At 38.2% G+C, this 21,757-nt stretch overlaps 2 protein-coding genes across 7 annotated transcripts in view; both read right to left on the bottom strand.

Moving 5' to 3' along the window:
- Positions 1-2,496: 2,496 nt before the first annotated feature.
- LOC126866009 (microtubule-associated protein futsch-like) lies at positions 2,497-12,138 on the bottom strand. The gene has a single exon (XM_050619023.1). The coding sequence runs from the start codon at positions 12,136-12,138 to the stop codon at positions 9,178-9,180; it is 2,961 nt and encodes a 986-aa protein (XP_050474980.1). The 3' UTR covers positions 2,497-9,177.
- A 37-nt stretch (positions 12,139-12,175) lies between these two features.
- Positions 12,176-21,757, bottom strand: part of LOC126866016 (receptor-type tyrosine-protein phosphatase kappa) — a 107,574-nt gene continuing 97,992 nt past the window's right edge. For all 6 annotated transcript variants that reach the window (XM_050619049.1, XM_050619047.1, XM_050619046.1 and 3 more), the window contains 8 exons: positions 20,319-20,459; positions 15,413-15,573; positions 15,152-15,287; positions 14,434-14,683; positions 13,829-13,905; positions 13,249-13,488; positions 12,571-12,915; positions 12,176-12,315 (listed from right to left, as the gene is read on the bottom strand). In XM_050619049.1, the coding sequence (XP_050475006.1) occupies positions 12,235-12,315; positions 12,571-12,915; positions 13,249-13,488; positions 13,829-13,905; positions 14,434-14,683; positions 15,152-15,287; positions 15,413-15,573; positions 20,319-20,459 (1,431 nt within the window). In that variant the 3' untranslated portion in view covers positions 12,176-12,234. The remainder of the gene's footprint in view (positions 12,316-12,570; positions 12,916-13,248; positions 13,489-13,828; positions 13,906-14,433; positions 14,684-15,151; positions 15,288-15,412; positions 15,574-20,318; positions 20,460-21,757) is intronic.

A 21,757-nucleotide genomic window follows, 5' to 3' on the forward strand; every position in this document is an offset into this window, starting at 1 on the left:
ACTCGTATATACCATCATATAAGCAAATTTCGACACCGATATACCGAAATCCAAAGCTTAAGGAAAACTGTCCAAAAATTGAGTCGTGACTAGTTGTGAAAAATCAACATGAAAGACAAGAAGATTCCAGTTCTATGAATATCTCAGACAGAGACAGAGACACTCTGCTTATTTCTGTCTCGCAAGAACGCGAACTATATTGATCTTTCAAGGTTGATATTTTGCGATTAGACACGACTCAATTATCAGACAGATTCCCTAGCGAGTGTCGAGACTAGGATTAGAATTTTGTATTTAACGCCACCCTTCGGCGAAAGCATCGAAGGCACGGTCGTATTTACAGGTTTAGGAACTCCTGCGGTGGTGATATTTCCAGATTTGAGGATGGAAAGTTTCTTGTATTGTCCAGCATACATAGAGCGCTGATTTTGAATAGTCAAAACAATTTCAACAAAGTAACACATGATGGAAGTAATGAAATGAATTTTTTATAATTTTTATAACACTTTATAAGAAGGTACACTTGTTTATTCACAAACAATTCTATTTAAGAGCTTTAAGTGCTTTAAGAGACACAAAATTATGGTCTTGTGTTCCCTATTGTTTTGTCCAGTCAGAGATGAAAAAAGAGTGCTCATGCCCATAGCTCTAATTGTCTCACAGTATACCATGTGGTGAAGTGCTGAGGTCAATTAAAGTTAGGATATACAAGAACCTATGTATTTAAGTTTAAAGTTAGATACTTTCCCTACTTTTTTATTTTTACCTTACATTTTTTTATTTTTAACTTTTTTAGAATTATATTTTTACTAACATCATTATTAATCATTATTAGGCGATTTTATTATTCTCTTGTCTAGTTATACTTGTCTATTTCGGATAGAAAAGCAGATATGAACTTTTCCGTAGAACAATATAGTTAAATAGGTTCTTGTAGCGTGGAACTCTTTAGGTTCTTGTCTATGCTAGTGTGCAATCAAACAAGACAGATCCCTAATTTTATAGGTTCTTGTATATGCTAGCTTTAGTTGACTTCAGCACTTGACCGCATGGTGCAGTACTAGTCTGAGAACAACCAGAGTCATAGGCGTGAGAACTCTTATTTCCTCTCTGGTTTAGTCTGCAGCAATGCTGCTGGTTGTGGATTAGAAAAACAGTTTGCCGCATAATCGTTACATTAAATGGAACTTTGCGTCTTAGATTATGAAATACCGACCTGTCAAAAATTCAGGATGTTTCTTACATCCTCTGCGATTTCCTACGGTGAATATAGGAATCATCACAGACGACACGCCAGTAATTACGTCACCAGCAATGTACGAAATACATGTGATATTTGTGATGCCGATCTATCGTTGTTCTGTATTTGACTCCTGAAGGTATGCAAATGCAAGGTCTGTTGTTACCCCTGATATCAGTGAAAGAAAAGTTACGCCTGTACATAGGTCACTCCCTCCGCTACGGCGAAAATCAGGATATAAAAGGGTCTGTATCATTGGACTTCGTGGCTTTATTTTTTCGTTACGTAATTTCTTGTGCGTTACTATTTCCATTGAGTTATCAATTCTTAGCGTTACCATTGTGTTATATTAGTACATTTCATAGCATATAAGATTTCTGACAGTTGTATCAGTCTAACATCCTTTATTACCGAATATAAGATTTTAAATTCTTATTAATAGTTAAATATTCTATTAATTCCTTAATTTTATTTCTTTTTGCCATTGAGCAAGTAGAAACAAGTCGAAATTATAGATCCGGTATTCGGGAACTTGAATCGTAGGAAGGATCACCGCTCGCAACTCGTGGACGATTTAACAATGAGAACATCTGCACGCTGTTCAAAGCACACCATTCGTTAGCCATAGATCTTGTTAGTTCCCTTTTCTGTGAAGTTAGAGGTTAGGAAGTATGTTATTTTTGCATATATCAATTATTTTTAAATAGAACTAGGAATAGAATCGAAATTATTAATTTATAACAATATTATAAGACACACAGCGTTATTGAATTGTGTTATATCAATATTAGTAATAGAATTATATGATTTATATAATTTATCTATCTTGTACATTACTAAAGATTTGAATAAACGTTTATTTAAAGGTAATCAACCGTTTAATCATCTAATGGCCTGTCCAGCGATCCTGGAATGACTCATCCCAATCCTTTAATGAGAAGTAGCATGGAGGAACTTTGTAACAATGTTCTGAATCTCGAAATTCGAAATTTGTCTCTAATATTCAATTAAACTTTTAAATGTTTCTTCATTCTTCAAGAAAAACTATTTTGTAAGCTAGTAGAAAAATATGATTTTACAGAAGCTGGCACATTCTACCACAACTGTAAGATATTTTATAAAATGTATTTTGTAACGTGAGTTTTTCATTGAAATATCGCGATATGTATGTCATTACATTGTAAATTATTAAAAGTAGAATCACGATTAGACTGTGGATTTTAACAGGGGGGCGGGGATAAACGGAATAGCCGCAATACAACATACGATCTATTTATTATTTACAACAATGTACCAATGTTACACAAAATGTACCACATCGTGTTTTTATTTAAATCACTTATCACACAATTTACAAAACGTCGCTCATTCGCTCGCCATTTAATGTCAGTTCGATAAATGGATTGCATTTAGAACTCGTTCTCAACGTTTTTTCATGGCATCTCGTACTTTTTCGGGCAAAACGATGCACGGAAGGGAGAAATTGCAAATATGACAAACTTGGTGAAAATGAGTTCTTGAACGCTTTAACGTCTTGTGCTTTAAAAAATTCATCCTGTCACTTGATTCGCGACAACGTCGTTCTTTTTCTTTCTATTTCGCGTTGCAATCTCATTTTACGTGTATCGCTATATTATATATTATAATTACGTGATATTAACAATGCAAAAATACCAATACTCTTATTACAATCAAATTCACTCGAATCTGATTGATAATTATATCTAATAAAAATTAATTTCTCTTCACTTTTGTGACGAACCCGCATTACAAATTTTCATTTCGTCGTAAGTGGCTAGCCAGATTAGCAGATTAGAAAATTTATGCATTCGTCATGTGATGACAGTCAGATTTATGAAATTCATTTTTGTTTAGTGGAACTTTTACAAATTATACAAGTACGCTATATTCTTGCTTCGTTCGTCATTTTTCGAAAATTATAATCAAAGTGTTTGTTAATTAACAATAAGAGGAACGACGCTTACAGAGCGGGATTAACTGTTTTTTAATTTAACTTTATTTAAGCGATGTATGATATCTTAAAAAAAAAAGAAAAAAAAGAAGACGAAGGAAAAAATATTTAGACGAAGATTCTATTGACTCGAACAGAGCAGTAGAATGTCAAAAATGTATTATCTCATATATACGAATTGCAATCAGATGTTTCCCACTACTCGAAGAAAAATAATGTTCCTTTTAAGAAAAAGAAAAAACGCAGAGATACGTCGTTCCTCTGTTTTACCGTATTTCTGTCTTGTTTCCGTATTTTTTAATTCTTTGGCATTTACCATAGAAATAGGGATTTCTGCACCTTACCATACACGTAAAACGAGACGTTTAATTTTATTGCCAAAAATCGCACACGAAAAAAGAAAAAGAACTATCATCGTCTGAAAGACATACGCGTCCAAAGTTCCGAGATTCGGCTTGTGAATTGCGCGCGTAATTTAAATACTCGAAGCTCGAACGATACGTATCTTCAAGTCTAGTACATCTTGCAAGAGATTCGTTCGCTTAAAATACAGTTTCAATTGGACAACATAAACATTCAACATTTAAAAAATCTAATAAATTTGTACATGCTTTCAACGAGCTTGAAAGAAACATTAAACGTTAGGTCATTTCCATCATATTGTCGATTAGTCCAAGTATTCGTACGTTTATGTTTCAAAAGCATCTGCGTTGTCTCACATGTGCATTCATATATTATCTTTCTTTTACAACAAATAAAATATACTATATATTTTAGTGTAACAACAACTATCCAATCATTCGATATCAAAATCTTTCCCGTTTTTATAATACCACACTTCGGTATTCCACTTTCCCTTGAAATATTAAAACATTAGCAACCATTCGGCCAAACAACGATAGAAAAAATTCGTCAGGAGTAACGAACAAAAGAAAAAAAAAAAAAAAAAAGAAAAAAGAAATCCTTTCTTTTTTAAAAGAATCTTCGTTATTTTTTCGTAGCAACGAAGCTCGATAAAATCTCCAGTAAAATGTGATAGAATAATCGAATAAAAACAATCTCCGATTGATTGGGGCGTAAAATCGTTAAAATTCATTCGAGCGCGAAAATTTCCAGCGGGAATAAGAAAATCGTACGGCTAACTTTCTAATACGGCCCATAAATTCTTCTTCAATAAAACTTTAAAAGTTCATGCATGCGACCGTGACGAATGGACGTGTTTAGGGTTTCGTTCTCGGCCGCTAAAATCTCGCCCGCGAGAAAGAAACGTACTTAGTTTAAAACCCGAATACAACGATCTCTACTCCTCGCGAATCTTTGATCTGTGTCTTTTAATACTTTAGAACGGATCTGCGTGCTTTTCATCTACCTTGCGTTGCTTTTATTCCGAATATCTACGATTCGATTTGTCGTCCATTGAGGCAAAATTCATTTTCATTTCTGGTCCTCTGTGCCTGACATAGATTATCCTTAAGGAATATTCTTTTTATTTGATAATTCTAAATAATCTTTTCTCTAAATTTTCAGCACCAGAAGTATGGAAATTTTTCATTTTGAAAATCCAATTTCAAGACCCGAAAGAGTCGATGAAACTTTGTTCGATGATTTTTAGTTGGTTTCCGAGATTTTTTTTTACTTTGTTAAAAAAAATTCTTTTCTTCGTAATTATTAGCAGAATACTCTGTTTCTAGATTCCCTTGATATTCTTCCAAATTTATATTCTTCTGCTACATTACGTGATCCTTAAATTTCTCTTAAACAGTGCAGCATCTATTCAAGTCTTTCTTATAAATGAAAATAACTTTTCTTCGATTATCATTCTCAATTTCATCCGATCTTGTTATGGCAAAGCAAAGGATGTTCTACATAGACAACTATATACGTAGACGAGAAGCACGCATTTCTAGCGGTACACACACACAGACGAAGAGCATGGACAGCCGATAAGATGGACGGATAGCTGTTGTGATGTTCCTCTCACATTTTCCAAGTTAAGAACGAGTCTGGACGATTTATGCCCCGAATTAGAACGCGAACCCTGCCTCACCATGTTTTTTGATTGCACTTTGTCGAACGTAAACGATGCGCATTGCACGGGGTTTATCGAACAAGAAAATCGTGAATTATGTTTCATACGAGCAAGTAGGTACTCGTTGCTTTTAATTCTAACAGATTCGTACGAATCGATCAACGATACACTTTACCGTCGTATCAGATAAGAAAAATCTTAACTCTGATAACGAATTAAGTTTCTTCGCGCAAAATGACCGAATTTTTATAATTAAATTTCTATAATTAAAAAGAAAAAAGACCGAGCAAACAGAGAAGAAACTTCGATATATTATTCGATTATTTCACGAATTATTCTCAAAAGTCGGAGAATAATCAAAGAAGCTAAGTTACCACGATCTTACGATAAAAAGTAATAATTTCAGGAAAAGATTCCTTAATCGATCCGACGATTATCGCAGAGACGTTAAAATAGCAAGTTTCTATGATTTTCTAAATTTTAGTACGTCGAAAGAAAAAGGGGTAAACTGACGGAGAAACAACGAGTACCACGGGTGGATAGTGATTTTGAAATAAAATTATAGTCGATGAGAATGCGTGTACGTGTAAGTACCATATACGATATCCGCTCATATAGGTACACGAACGTGTACACGTAATCTGCACGAGCACCTTCACCTGTGCAATGGACAATTCGCGTGTACTTGTTACACGCGCGTTTAAACACCTACGATCGTGTGGATGCGTCCGCGCTCACGTAACGATACAGAGCGTTTTCTTCAAAATCTATAATTCCTCGAATCGAAGACGATGTTTGAGCTCGATTAATATCTGTTCTACCGACACTGCGCGAATTTTCTGCTCTCTTATTATTCTACTCACATACACATTCGTTTATTATATATACGCATATATATGGAGGATAATCCATAAACCACGATCACTTCAAGTATACTCCGTTTTCGATAACGAAGAAGATAGACGGCGAAGGACGACGATTTTTACAACTTTACGAAGGCAAATGTCTCGCGAGATGAACTCAGGTTTACGCGAGTCCACTCGTCGATTAAAATTCGCTATAATTTCAGCTTTCTCGCGGTTGATACTCTGTAGCTAGAATTTTATCGGTTTATCAAAAAAGACACTGTTATCTTTTGTTATCGATGGTTGCAGTTTTTTGGACGAGAAAAGCAATGGTCAACAATCAACGTAAATAAATTAATTATTCGGTATTAATATAATCGTATGGCGTTGATCGCTCAAAATTTCACATTGAATTGCAAACGTGGCATTTAAGAATTTCTATATGCCAATTGAATCGATTGAATATTTAATTGCGATAGATCGTTCCTTTTGTAAATTATATTTCAAATAACTTTTTAGCCTATTGGTGTCATCGGCATTATGGATATTTCTCCTTTCTCTCTCCTTAAATATAAAAGAGATATTTGAAAGGATCGTAATAAGTGGACCATCCTGTACATCGGTTAAACAAAAGAGCGCGACGTACTTCACGCCGCGTACCACATTGACAGAGTTTCTCTACACTTAGAATACGTTAAGAATCTTCAATTCGGGGTTTTATATACTTTACGTAAACCCTCTGTATAAATATATGTATATAAAAGTAACTCCATAACATACAATAAATCGTATCTTTGTTTGGCACATTTCGTCAACTATAGGATCCGTACAAGTACACCTATTTAGGTACACATACGCTTCTATATATATATTTATATATACATACGCGTATACACCACGTGGCAAGTATATATATACATATATACCAACTCGCTTTAGTCTCTAATAGTCATATATATAATATATATATATATAGTATATAGAATACGTACAAATATTCCATCGGAGTAACGATAGTATGTACCACTTTTTCTTTTTTTTTTTTCCTTACGTGTCATTGTATTTTTTGCCTGTGTGTATATATATATATATATTTATATTTATATATCTACATTTATTCTTTACTTTCCGTATTATTCCATTGAGTGTCGTTTATCGATCCTATCTACCTCTAGAAAATTATAAGAGGAACGTAACAATCTGTTATTCTCCGATACAATATAATATATTACGTTTTTCTTTACGTCGTTAAAACGTCACGCGCTTCGCCGAACAGGGAATAGGCTTGGCAAGCGTGGGAGTTGCACTCTCTCGCGAGATTCCCTAGTCTCTTCTGTTCACGATCGTCCCCTTAACTTCGTTCAGATTAGCCGAGTTACCCACGTTCAAACAATTCAAATTCGAGTAAATCGAAGTTTGCTCGCGGACGCGAGGATTTTACGCCATTTACTTTCTTCTTACTAGGACAGCTTTAATCTCCATTGAGGTGATTTTGCCTTACGTTATACGATATACATCACAGGATAGATTACAAATTACGTTTACAATTATACTTGTGGATTTTACAAATTATGTTTATAATTATATAATTAACGTTTCATTCACGTACGCAACTGCTCCCTCCTCTACTTTCCATTAGAAATATTCACCTAAAGACAAATTATCGAATGGAAAGTTAAGTAACTCGACTTGTACGAATTCAAACTTAAAGTCTTATTACTGATCCGTCGAATTCAAGCAGCATAACTAACTTGAACGAAGTTTTTGATCCAAATAGATTTTCGAAAAGAGTACAAATTCGCGTTTCTATGTCATTCTGCTTTCGCATATAATTTCGGAAGCTTGGCGAAAGTTTCCTTTTTCTCAAAAATTCGTCGAAGAACATTCGTGATGCGCGTAATCGAAAGCACAACTCCATGGACCCATTCAGAAAATCCGGCCCGCAGTCGGAATATATATTATATATTATATATATTTTTTTTGTGATTTTTTTCTCTTTTTTTCTTCATTTTTACTTAATTATCGTTCGATAGGATTCTTCGTAATTCTTTCGCTTAATCTTTTCTTCGTTTTTTTGTTTTTTCTCATTTTTGTCTAAATAAATATATCCACGAACAAGGCACTGCTCGACAGGCGGAAGTGTGCGCGCGACACCGTTTTTTCGTCGTTGTCGGATGTTCGGATATAATACACTGCGTGGAAAATTTCGCGTCGATCTGTCGAGCTTCTTCGAGCCGTTTCCTATCGCGAAACGTCGGGTAAAAAGTGGTCGGGATGCGTTTTTAGAATATTATCTGCGTAAGTGTGAAGCACTGACGACTCTCGAGCCTCAAGGAAATTCTCTCCATCTCTAATCGCTTGCATCTTGGAGAAAATGGACGTTCCGAAAATCATAACTTTATTGAGAATCAAAAATGTAGATAAGTTCTTCTCGATAGTTTCCTAGCAAATATTATCGTCCTGCTTTTATGTACTTTTTGATTGTGTTTGTCGGTAAAAGAAAGAAGAAAAAAGAAACGAGAGTTGAATTTAAGTTCGTATGATTATCCCCAAGAACAACTGCGAACGTTGATTGCTATTTTCGCCCTGATAGAAATTGAGAGCGAGATAATAGCGTGGCAGTACACCAGGCCATGTTAACCCTCCTGATACTCGTCGTTTAATTTTTTATAACACATTTGTTATTTATCAAATTAAATTTATTCTTAACAACCGCGGCGGAATCGCTGTATTTAACGATCAATAACCAGAAGCACTTGTCAGAATTCAGAAATTCCTCATAGATAATCATCTTTCGATCTTATTGGAACAACTTATTGTTATTATGATCACTGTTAAAAGAAAAAAGAGATTTGTTTAAACAGCGAAAAAACAGTACTCGAGAATTAAAGATGGATTCGGAAGCAGTCTACAGCCACCCATATCACAATTTTCCAAAGCTCCAAGATCAATCTCACTATCCATGTTTATCAGAAGAGTTAAACGAGACCAACAGATTTGCCATTATTCTCGGCCCGAATTTCGTTCAGAGTGAACGCCAAACACAGGACGTCGTCAGAGAGCGTTTCGCCCACTGGCAGGTCGGCGTGCGTTATAAAGGGAAGCACTTGGTCCGTTTCTGGGCAACGGTGGATCGGCAGTCGACCTTAGAACCTAGGGTGAAACTCTCCGGCTTGACCGTCTCCTCGACAGAGATCTTGCCGAGTCGCTTTTTTACTCGGAATGGCGTTGATCTCGGGGATATGATCTCGTAAAGATCGCTAGTCCTACCCTGAATCTGAACCCTACCCTTCGGACTGCTTGCCTTCTGATCGATAGGAATAGCGATATCGACTTCAGCGCAGTGATTCTGGCTCATATTCTTCGGAACGTTTTTCTCCGAGTCGCTACCGCGCTCTTTCTCGTTAGTTTCATCGGATGGAGTGTTGAAAACATCGGAGGAATAGCTTTTGGAGTCGCATATCAACGCTACATTCGAGTAATCGACCGCTTCCTCAACCTCCGAAGGCAAATTCCTGGCAGAAGCCAAAGAAATAGCTCTAGCTTCTGGTTTCTGTGGTTTTTCCTCGTCGGCATAGTCCAACGACAAACACTTCTTCTCAAACAGAGCCGGGCCAGGAATTCCTCCATCGGACTCCTTCGTTTCTTCCTCTTTCTCCTTCTCTTTTTGCCCATCTTCCTCTTGCTTCCTATCAAGCTGTCCTTCCTCTGTTCTTTCTAGGGAATTGATCACCCTCGATGGACGGCGAATACTATTTTCCCGTTCAACAGACAGACAGAATTCCTTGTCAGTCAGCAGAATACGCTTAGGCTGTCGAACTGGTTTTTTATCCAGTTCAAGATCCTCTTTCTCCCATGACGGAGTCTTTAGCAAACTTTTCACCTTTCTTAGCTCAGTCAGCAAGTCCATCGTCTCTTGTGACGGTTCGTGGAAGATCCTTCTCTTTGGTCGCCTTATGGATGAATTTGTATCCGAGTCCTGATCACTAGGGTGATCTATTCCCTGTTGTTTCTTCAGTACAGACCTAACTGTACCTCCATGGACTCGTACCACTTCGTTCTTGCTTCCCGAAGTCGAATCTGTTTCCATCTTAGCGGGAGTCGAACTTACTGACTTTGACGCTTCGTCTGTTTTTGACGTAGGATCCTTGGGACTTTTGTCACGAGCATCCGGCACGATGTTATTCGCTTTTAGTCGTTCCTGTTGCCTTCCAATTATGCTCTGAACATTGCCTCTTGTGCGTCTTTTGAAGTCTGCGTACGTTTCAGTAGGAATTTCATGGTACTTAAACTTATCCTGAAGCTGTTTGAACGTTTCTTTGGAATACTCCTGACCTATCCTATGCGCCAGAGAATCCTCCGACGATGCTTCCCTAGTTTTTTCGACATGGTCTCTTTCTTGGTATCCAAGAGAAGCGATAGAGCGATCCTTGGACAAAAGATTATCCGAAGAAATGCCTCTTCTCTCAAACTGCGCCTGTTTGCTAGGTTTTTCACCCTGATCCTTGCCATCCCTGTCCAGCAGGTCCTCATACGTCTGTCTTCTGGTCTTCATTGGCGAATAAATATTTTTCTCCGATGAGTCAGCTTGTGATTCATTTTGATCTGGCAGAACAGATGAGATTGGACGTTTCACTGGCGAATTGGGAACGCTATCTTGCGTCTGTTCAACGGTTTGGGAGTTTTGGATCACCTTTCGATGAATAGGTGTCCTTGGTGTCGATGGATCTCTCTTCAGCAGCCATCTTTTTCTTGGTGAATTGTCCCAGCTATTAAGTTCTTTATCAGAACTGACACTTGCGTTAGTAAAAATGATTTCCTCGCTGGTCGTAACGCGACACATGAGCAATTCAGCTCCATTGCTAGCCCGTTCCTTCGTTTCCAATTTAGGCGACTCTTCCGTCGTGGTGGTAGTATCCAATGGCAAAGAGCTAGGCCCGGAGTCCAGGACATCGTCCAAAGAAGCACCTCTGAGAGGATCTCGAAGTTCCTTTACTTGCACAGTCGATTCTAGATCCTCGGTTTCGAACGAATACATCTTCAACAAAGGACCTTTAGCAGATCTTCTACGTTGAACGTCAAACGATTGCTCCACTCTCATGTTCTTCTGAATCCTTCTCTCTTCCGCCTTCTTCGTTTCCTCGGTCTTCGTCGTTGTTTCCTCCACACACGTTTCATTCTTAATGCCCCACCTTTCATAACGCGGAGTATCGAATATGAATTTATCCAACGTCTTCGACGAGCCAATTTTGTCCAAGAAAGGTTTCTCCACCGCCTTGCTAGGCCCGATTTTCTCCAAGTAAGGCTTGCCTGTTATCTTAGGCGCAAGCTTCGCCAGGAACGGCTTGTCCTCCGTCTTCGAGATGCCGATCTTCTTCAAAAACGGTCTCTTCTTCTCCTTACCCTCTTTCTCGAACGATCGATCGTTTAATTTCTCGCTGCTATAGTTCGATGAGTTGTCGCTGCTCTTAGATCGCGCCCGTTTATTCCTCGGGTGTGGCGTTAACGGGGTCCTGGGTGTTCTCGGCGTGAGGGACGGACTGGGCTCCTGGTTCGGGCAGGTTTCGTCCAGCAGAGCGATGGCGTCTCTCAGATCCATGTACGCCTTCCTAGGTGCGGTACTCGCTGGACCAGGTCGTGGTACCTCGCTGTCGATGCTGCTATTCCTCGTGGACGTGCTTTCCGGCTTCATTTCCGTGTCCATGTGCGAGTACGAGGGATACGAGCTCCGATCGCCCATGGGCCCCGGCGAGGAATCTATGGTAGGGTAATCCTCGAGGTACCAGGGCGTTACACCGAGGTCTTCTGGTCTGGCCGCGGTACTGTGAGCCGGAAGCATCGGGATCTTACTGATGGCGCCTCTGTTGCTGCCAGAACCCGTTGACTGTTGATCGGTCTGTGTGGTACTCGAGAACGTACCAGATATACTGGCTATCTCGATCGGGGTGCTGGTTATCGCCACTTGCCGACGATAACTGGTACACGTGGCGAAATACGGAAGCGCCGGACGCGCCGTTTCGACGATGACGCGACCCTGGGCGCACGGGACCATTGGCTCCCCGTCCGCCGGGGCTTCCTCCGGAGTCAACGGCAGCGCCGCCCCGCGACCGAACTCAATGAACCACAGCTCGTCCCTCAACTCGCTTTCTCACTTTTTCTCGTTCATGTCCTTGTTCAGGTAGTGGAGCACGTAATGTAGCACCAGGTCGTAACAATATTTGTACTCGGTCTGCAACAGTTTCCAGCACGATTTAAATGATAATTAAATTGCTCGTAACATGAAAAATAATCCCCCTTTTTAAACGGAATCTTAAGACAAGTTTGACAGGTAGAAAATATCGACAATTTTGTATCGTACACAGATACTTGTCGTTCGATTTAAATTGATTTTTAGTTAATTTCTTTTTTAAATTTGGAACTCGCGACAGTTAAAAGTCGAAGAAGCGAATGTGCCGAGTAACTTGCTTCGCTTATAACCACTCACCATGTTCTCGACAAGCTGAGGTCTATGTCTGCGTACAGTTTTAACTGCTTGGAAAATGTCCACTTCCCCATGTTGAATCACTTGTTCTATACACGCGTTTGCGGCGCAATATACACCGCAACGACTTCTGCCATCTGGGGAGACCACAGCGACCGGTCCATAGTCGGTTCGTTGCCTCCACCTCTCCACCATATTCATCAACTCGACCAGACTGTTTGTCGACGTTGGAACTTTGTGACCCATAGGCCAACACGTCAGTTGGAACAACTGAACCGTCTTCGGTGGTGCTTTCACGCCTGCCATCAGCTCGGTCAGTGACACGATTTTCTTGTTTATCCTAAAAATCTATAGAACCATATGATTATTTTCTAGAATCTATCGTACAAATCGTATTCAAACGCCGGTGAGAGATTGAATAAAAATTATATATTATATTCCAGACGGTAGCCACTCGAGACTTCAAGAGTTTGAGAGAAGATACTTTCTTCGATGGCGTGGACAACTTAATTTGGGAAAGCACCAGCCTGGTAAGCGAAAGATTCGGATTCGAATCTCGATCCGGCAACCCGTACTAGTTAGAAAACTAGATCGCCCAAGAAAATGTTTTTAGATGTCTTCTTAAACTCCGTAGAGAGAATTCAAAGCGTGTAAAAGAAGGAGCAGCAAGCTGTTTCTCACCCAGGTCTTGATGTTCGTGTAGTGGTTGTGGCTGATGTGATCAATCGTAAAAACGGGTCCGTATTTCTTCGAGTGTTTTCCCTCGGGCCAGAAACTGGGGAAGTTGGTGGAGCCTGGGGGAGGTACGCAGAGTACCACCACGGCTGAACACTCGTAATCGTAAACCAGGGACCAAAACTCACCGCACGTGTGTCGAAGAGGCCATTCAGTAACGATGTATTCCCTGGGCTTCGTGTAACCCTGTCGAGAACGATCATTTAAGAGAAAAAACGACGATGTTCGCAGGAAATGAACAGTAGTTTATATAATAGAGCGGACGTGGGATGAAGATTGACGAAAGAAGAGATCTTTCCCTATATAGCAATTTGGTTCTACGTGGAGTTTAAATTTGGTGCGCGTTGCATGAAATGTAATTTTTATCAGAGAGGATAACGAACAACCTTTTATATGGGAATTTGAATAAACCTCCGTTAATCTCTAATTGTAGGAAAACAATACACAAAGTTTTATTACAATAGAAGAATTAGCTATTAGAGAAGATTGAAATATGGACATTTAGATATATAGATTGTACACTTACGTCCACGAAGACAGCATTTATATAGTCAGTGTAACTGTTACCCTGGAAGCTGGTGAGGTATGGTCGGAAGTTGTCAGCTAAAGTGAGAAATATTAGTTCATGAATAAAGATACGATCGGCTCGCGTTAAATATTACACCCATTATTTATACACATATACACACACGTAGAAGGGACGTTTACGCATTATATTTCGAAATAATTTTATATTTTTCTGACATAAAGAAATATAACACGATAAAGATTCCAACGTGTAGAATATAACTCTTCCAAAATCGCCAATTATTTCATTTCCAAAAAGAAAAACAAGCGTATGCTCCTTTTTTTTTTTTTTTTTTTTGAAAAATGCAAGTATAAGGTACACAAGAAAGTTCACGTCTGGAATCTATGTATAATACGAGTAACAAATTCATATCTGTTTACAAATATCCCCCGTATAGTTTCTGAAAAAGATATAAAAATTGATAGGGAAATGAAATATAGAGTCTCTAACGCAGTATCCGCATATGCGCGACATGCAATTTTTACAGTGTAGTAAAAGCGTTTCCTTTCTTTTTTCGTTCATCGGAAAAACATTTATACGATGTTTTATCGGTGGAAACTTACGCGGCACAACCAACACGTCTCTGTTCTTTTCCCTGTTATCAGCCCTGTGGCCTCCAGCGCAATCTCCGATCGTAAAGCGCGGCGTCTGCTTACAAATTTGCTGATATTCCCGCTGATATTCATTCATTTTAGTTATTGGATTTTTTACGCTCTTCTGCTTAAGACGTTGCGACAACTCTGAGACCGGAAACCACGAGATGCCACACACCACAAACTCCTCCAGCGTGTCGTACACGAATCTATATTGTTCCTGCATAATAATAAATCTGATTATTGTAAAATGTTGGGCAACATCCATGTTTACATGTTATTAGCTATTTTCCATCTCTTTTATTTTTTTTTATAAATAATACGCAATATTCATAATTCGTAATTGGCAGACTACAATTCTTATGAAATATTCATACTGTCGTTGAAGATAATTTGAATATTTATAATAGAGCATAGGATATAAAAGGAAATCACCGTTGAATGAAAAATTCATTGTAAAACATCTAATATAACGATAATGAAAAATAGAACTAATAACAAAATAATAATTATTGAAGTAAACACGAGAAACTTTTTCTAGAGATTCCAATAATCTATATATTGCCATAAACAGTGGAATCAACAGAACTCGTCAAAAGGCGAAGCTCAATCTCCTTAAACCAGCATCTTATGTCTCGTCGCTCGAACGAAACCATAAATAAGAAGACGATCGATATTATGAATTTACCAAGTTCTCGATAAGTCCTCTTCTGCTTTGCCGCAACTTTTTCAAATAGCCAAAGACGTCGAAGGCATCTTCTTCCTCGGCCAATTCCATATTCGCATCTATCGCCAGGTACACGCCTGATCTTCCACCACCATCGCTTCATTTTTTTCGAAAACATAACGTTTCTTTCGTTCAACGATTTATCAGATTGGAAAGCATCGTAAGCTATCAAATTGGAAATTACACGAAACCATCGAAATTCATATCGATGGAAATACTTACTTGCAATGGACCACCATAGGTCCAGACTCGTTCTTTATGGTGGAACCGACTACCGCTCTCACGCGTCGACGGAACTCTAAAACCGCGTTTCCGAATGGACACGTATGCGAGTGCCATTCTGTGTAGTGGAATTGCAATAACGTTCGTTCTTCCGTGACTTCCTGAAACGTCGAATAATAATTTTGTCTTTACCTTTATCCCCTTTTTGTATCTTTCCATTTTCTATTTTCTATTTAGCTCGATCTTTTAGAAACTTTATCGAGCTTCTAAATGATGGGAAGCGAATTTGACGGGACTCGAAGTGGTTTACATTTTTATCTTTGGTAAAGGAATTTTGATAAAATTTGATGTTTATCGCGTTTGAAAGTCTGCAGAGAATTATTTCAACCTATCGGCGATTTCGCTATTACGTTCTCGCGTTTATTTCACGCGAAATATCGACAGTTTCGTCGTGAATATTATTCACGAAGCAGCAACGTTAGAGAAATTTTGCGCGCTTTAACGCGCCATTAAAATATTTCGCTATCGTTATAAATTCGAGACATTTTGAACGAGATAATGCGTACGTGTCGTCGGCAGTTCAACTCTCGCAGCACGAATTTTAAACGGCTCTCCGCTATAAGTTACATGCACGTCAGTCAAGTTGACGAATAAATCATGTTTCGTCATAGTCAAGCCTTTGAATTCGCGTTAAAGATTTCCAACAGCTTTTCTAATTTCCAATGTGCGACACAAACTAACTGTTCGGCTTACAGTTCTTTCGGAACAGAAACAAAAATTCAAATAAAATATTATCGTTCAAAATGAAATATTTCGTATTTCGCTACTTTATACCTAATACCCTAAGTTCGTTACTAATCTCCCAAATACATAAAATGTTTTATAATTTTTACTTTGAACCACTCTGTAAAAATTAGTTCTATCTTAACTTCGTCACCTCTGTATCGTCCAGTATCCAATATTCTCTCCCTCTCTCTCTCTCTCTCTCTTCACGAAGATTCGATATTATATCAACTATAGCGCGTTTCATATTGCAGAACACAAAGTTCACGAAACCAAGCTAAACTACCGAGTTCCTGTAGCGCATTCACACGACGCAGCAACCGAGTGCTGAATTATGCTCCCTGAGGAATTATCACGCACAATGACGCAACAATGCTACTCGACGACAATCTTGTCCCGTTTAGGATGTTCCTTGCTTGTCGAGCATTATGTACCCTTCGCTATTCACGGAATGAGATTGCAACGGAGCGGCGGCGTATTAAATTTTCCGCCGCCAGTAAATCTCGAGACCGATTATTGCCTCGCTTTTATCGCGATTTATAGCGAACGTCTATAGTAACGCATCAAAACGAGGCTTTTCTTTTCTCGATGAGCGAGCAATTCTATGCTTCGATCCACTATATTCCATCGTATCGAATACGATTACTTTATGAAACTTCTTCCTCGAACCTTTCCAACTAGATAGAAAATCAATTTCCTAGGGTTTAAACAAAGAGTAACTCTCTTCTTGTTCTACGACTGTGGTAGATGCCATACGCGATGATGATTTCGTGTTTATATTTTTCTACCTGGCCGATGTTCCACAAACTAAGCACACAGAATAAAATTACACAGAATAAAATTAGCCTCTACAAGACCGTAATAAAACCTGCGTAGACCTACGGAATCCAACTATGGGGAACAGCAAGTAACTCCAACATTGAAATGCTTCAACGCTTCCAATCGAAAACGCTAAGATCCATTATAAATGCACCCTGCTATGTCACCAACGAACTAATACATCGCGACCTCGAGATACCAACAGTCAAAGAGGAAATAGCAAAATACCCCTAATTACCGGACTACTCGATACGTCGGACCAGATCCGCAGGCTGAAGAGACACTACCCGGTAGACCTAAACGCTAGATTCAATTAGTTATCTAAATTAAATAATATTTACTTATTTGTAATACTTACTTATAAATTATACTTATCTATAATGAGCATCAACTTATCATAAATAATTAGCCATGTCACTGCGCCAGGCCAGAAAAAATTACTGAAAATTCTCAATGCGAGAATCGATTGGAAATTTTAATAAATAAAAAAAAAAAATATTTTTCTACGACCGTACGGTTTACTTTTATCCGAAAAACGTTCCAAACCGACGATAACTTTTCATCGAGAACATCTGAACGAAATAGAACTGAAGAAGAATGGAAATATTCGTTCGTCGTTTCAAGCAGCACGTTCGAACGACCAGGATGAATGGCACGGCAGAGAAATTATACAAAGCAAGCATCGTACAACGAAACGACTCGTCATAGTTAAAACAGGGCAGACGTCGGTGAAAATTGGAGAGATCTCCTTGTTTTCACCCCATTTCCGTCGAGTTAATAAAATTAAGCCTTGCGTAACAGTCGTTCGAGTAAATTCATCATTCTCTTCTCGCTTAGTATCGTTCTGTATTCACCCACTTTCAGAAATGGCTACCGGTTTCTCCACGGTTAATTCCGCTAACTTTTTACCAACTTTCTCACCCGGCAGCGAAATTCACAGACTCAAGCTGAGACCAAACCTTGCGTTACTTTACCTTTCGCTACAGCCACGAGTTCCGAGTTTGCACGATCTTGTGCCAGCCGAGACTTCATTACCGTATTGGGAGATCATTCGACTCTGCGGTCCTTTTACATTATACAGAGTGCAATTCGTGTCACGTAATTTATGGTGATTCGCGGAGGGAAGACTGGGAAAAGAATGCCGGAGTTTGCGATCGATGGCAAGGAATTTCTTCGAAGAGTCGCGAATTTAAGGGAGAAGAGACGATAACGACGATGAGATAGATAAGACAAAGGAATAGCAACAACTATAGAATAATATCGATTATTACGCTCTGGCTCTTTATGTAAATTTATATCTTTACGAGGTAGAGATATTTTTTAAGCAAGAAATTTCACGGAAAAACGAGGAGACAATCGTAGAACGAAGATTTTAAAGTTTCTAAATATCGCGAGTACCTTCTTTTCGATAATTTATACAGGGTGGTTGGTAACTGGTGGTACAAGCGGAAAGGGGGTGATTCTACGCGAAAAAAGAAGTCGAAAATATAGAATAACAATTTTTCGTTCGAGGCTTTGTTTTCGAGAAAATCGACTTTGAATTTGCGCTCGGTACGCGCGCACTTTATCGCGTCTCGTTATAACGGATCTCACTCTAGATCGTTGTCTCGGTGGATATTATCGCAGTTTAAGTTTGTTTTTGCCGTAACGGAAAATTAGGAATACATAATGAAATAATACGAAGTAATCGTAAAGTTTATTATTACAAAAATTGCTGAAAATGTTGCAGTGAGATCCGTTATAACGAGACGCGATAAAGTGGACGCGTACCGAACGAAAATTCAAAGTCGATTTTTTCGAAAACAAAGCCTCGAACGAAAAATTGTTATTCTATATTTTCGACTCCTTTTTTCGCGTAGAATCACCCCCTTTCCGCTTGTACCACCAGTTACCAACCACCCTGTATATTTTGCACATTGCGTGTATCGCATATATTTTTGCGTAAACAAATGTACAAATATTCGCAGTTTATTAACGGTAAAATAATGAAAATAATACGAGTAAAGGTAACAACGATAGAAAGAATAAAGTTTGAAAATATTCGGAATATTAGTCACGAAGGGTTAAGAATTTACCGAGAAGGAATGCAAAGATACGAGGTATCGGACATTCGAATTACTATGGGATAATCGTCAGAAAAATATTCAGATTTTCTCAAAAGTGAATAGAGAAGCGTATTAAAAATGCAAACACGTGGAATTGGGTCGCAGGATTCTCGAAGAAAAATTCAGTCTCGAGACGTTTATGCGCGTTATTTATTTCCCTGAGTCTCACCGTTACTCTGTCTATACGCTATACATTAGTTTGCCTGTTTGATAAATTTTATTTTAATGGTATCCATCGAAACATAATTTTTACTTTCGATTACATACACCCGACCAGAGTAATACGATTAAGGAAATAGTAATTCGTAATTTATCGCGAATCTAAATAAAAAAAAGGGAAAAGTTTTAAAGCGCTATTTAGAAAAGGAAGCGGAAAACGTTCTTCGTCATTCAACGCAGTCTACCACTTAAATTCGTAAAACATGTTCAATTTACGACTGAGGAGCTGCGAATATTAAACTCACGTATAAAATACATTATGTTGTTGGCGCCGATGTTTCACGCGTAGCATATAGATCCGAGAAACGCGGGATATGTAGATGGGAAAAGGAAACGTGGAAATACGTGCTGAAAGGATGCGGTAACGAAATGTTGCGAGAAAGAGCAGACGAGACAGCGCGTTTCAGATAAGAGAGAAAATCAGGGACATTCTAAAAGGTGGATGATAGAGATAAGGAAAAAGGAAGGTCAAAGGTCGAAGATCAAACGATTTCGGAGATAAATCGGTGGCAAGAAACTCTATTGTAAGCCAAAGGGTTACACAAATAAAGATTTACGTATCTAACGATAAATCTTTGACAAGAATGTACACACCATGGACCATAAATCGCGATGCAAGTGGATCGAGAAAGAAATTCTATGCGTTAAAATAAGACAGGAATCAAGAATAATAAAATTTCTTCAGGGACTTCGTGTTTCAGAAAGATGCGTTTCAAAACAATAGTAATTTAAAAATATACAAATATACAACCTAACTTATTATAACGTTTGGTAGGCGAAGCCTGCTCGATTATATTCGCAAAAGTATAAAACTGATACGATACAACGTGTCAGACAAGTAGATTTCTCTGAAAAACGAAAAATCTTCCCACGTAATTTTGTTATTCTTGATTTTTCTGTTATTTTTCGCCGTACAATCTTCGTCGCTCTATTTATAACACGATTTATAGCTCACCCTGTGTAAGGAGAAGAACACTCACGTCATTGTTATTCTTCTTGTAAAGTCTTATCGTCCGTATGTGAAAATTGGCCAGCTCTTCCTCCTTCAGCACGGAAACACCGATACCGCCATATTCTTCGTCCTTGTCTTTGCTCGCTGGCCAATACTGGACGCACATCACCTGAAATCGATTCGTACGATGTTCGTTATCATTCGACGGATGTGTAGTGTGTCAGCGGAAAATAGCTCGTACATATAGGACAGTTTGATAAAATGTACGTGTGTCATCCAGGACGAATGTTTGAGAATTTGCGAGGACGAGGTGCAGTATATTTGAAGATCGCGAGAGGCAAGATTTGTATTGGGTATACGGAAAGATGATGGAGATTCGTGAAACTGAGTTTGCCTCGAGTACGACCTAAAAACGGAAATATTGAAATATTTAATAGGAAATTTATTTCTCCGATGGAAAAATAGAAATTGGCGAAAGTCGAAGGCTCGAGTCGAATGTCACTCGAAAATGAAGAGTCGTTTGGATGTTTGATAAAAAAGATCAGTTAGCATTAAGTGAGAAAGGTAGAAACTGACGAGAATAAGAAGAATTGGTAGAAACAAAAAATAAGGGAGAATCGAAAATGAAATTATGTCGCGTGTAGTTCGAGAAGAAAATTAATTAATTAATATTTGGTGAAATAGGAATTCCTAAAAAAACGAAGAATCTAAATATATCTGGATATCGATCGAAAAGAAAATATTTAGATATTTCATAGAAAATTCAGTAAATAATCGGAGAAATGGAAGTTGGAGGAGGCGAGAAATTTAGTGTCGAAACGCTTAGTGTCGTATCAAAAAATGTATGAGAAACAAATAATGTAATGAATTTATTTTCCAACTTGTGTGCATGTGCATTGAAAAAAGCAGGGGAAGGGGAAGCGATAAATTTGCACAAAGTCGAAATTTCCGCACTGCTGTACATCTTCTACCGTGAGTCATCAATTCTTGTTCAGTTTACACAGATCTATTTTATAGACTGATTATTTTACTTCGATAGTACGTCGTAAATTACATCCCTCCTTTAAATAAATATCTTTGTTAGAAATTACGTGTAATGTAACTCTCAACTGGCATCGTTGAACCATAGATTCGTAACGATAATTTAACGCAGGAAACACCCAATTCAAATCAAAGTGATGTACCAACGAATGGAGGAAAGTTACGTTATAATTATTTACCCTCTGAAATTAACGAAGAATCGATAAGGATCACCTTTGATAAGAATTTAAAGAGTCATTATTTCAGAGAACCTAATTTAACAATCAAAAACACGCGAATATTTTATTTATATTTAGCGACAAATTAACTTTTAACGAAAGTTTTTAAGATAGCGTGAGAAAGGTATATTCTTAGCGGAATTGGAATGTTATAATTCTAACGTCTAAATTATAAAAAAAAAAAGGTAGCAATTCGTTAAAAAGCAGA

Source organism: Bombus huntii, chromosome 5 (assembly GCF_024542735.1).
Source record: "Bombus huntii isolate Logan2020A chromosome 5, iyBomHunt1.1, whole genome shotgun sequence".
In the NCBI taxonomy this organism is placed as follows: Eukaryota; Metazoa; Arthropoda; class Insecta; order Hymenoptera; family Apidae; genus Bombus; species Bombus huntii.

Coding starts and splice junctions, on each gene's coding strand:
- LOC126866009 (XM_050619023.1), bottom strand. CDS start 12,138: ATGGTCCCGTGCGCCCAGGGTCGCGTCATCGTCGAAACGGCGCGTCCG.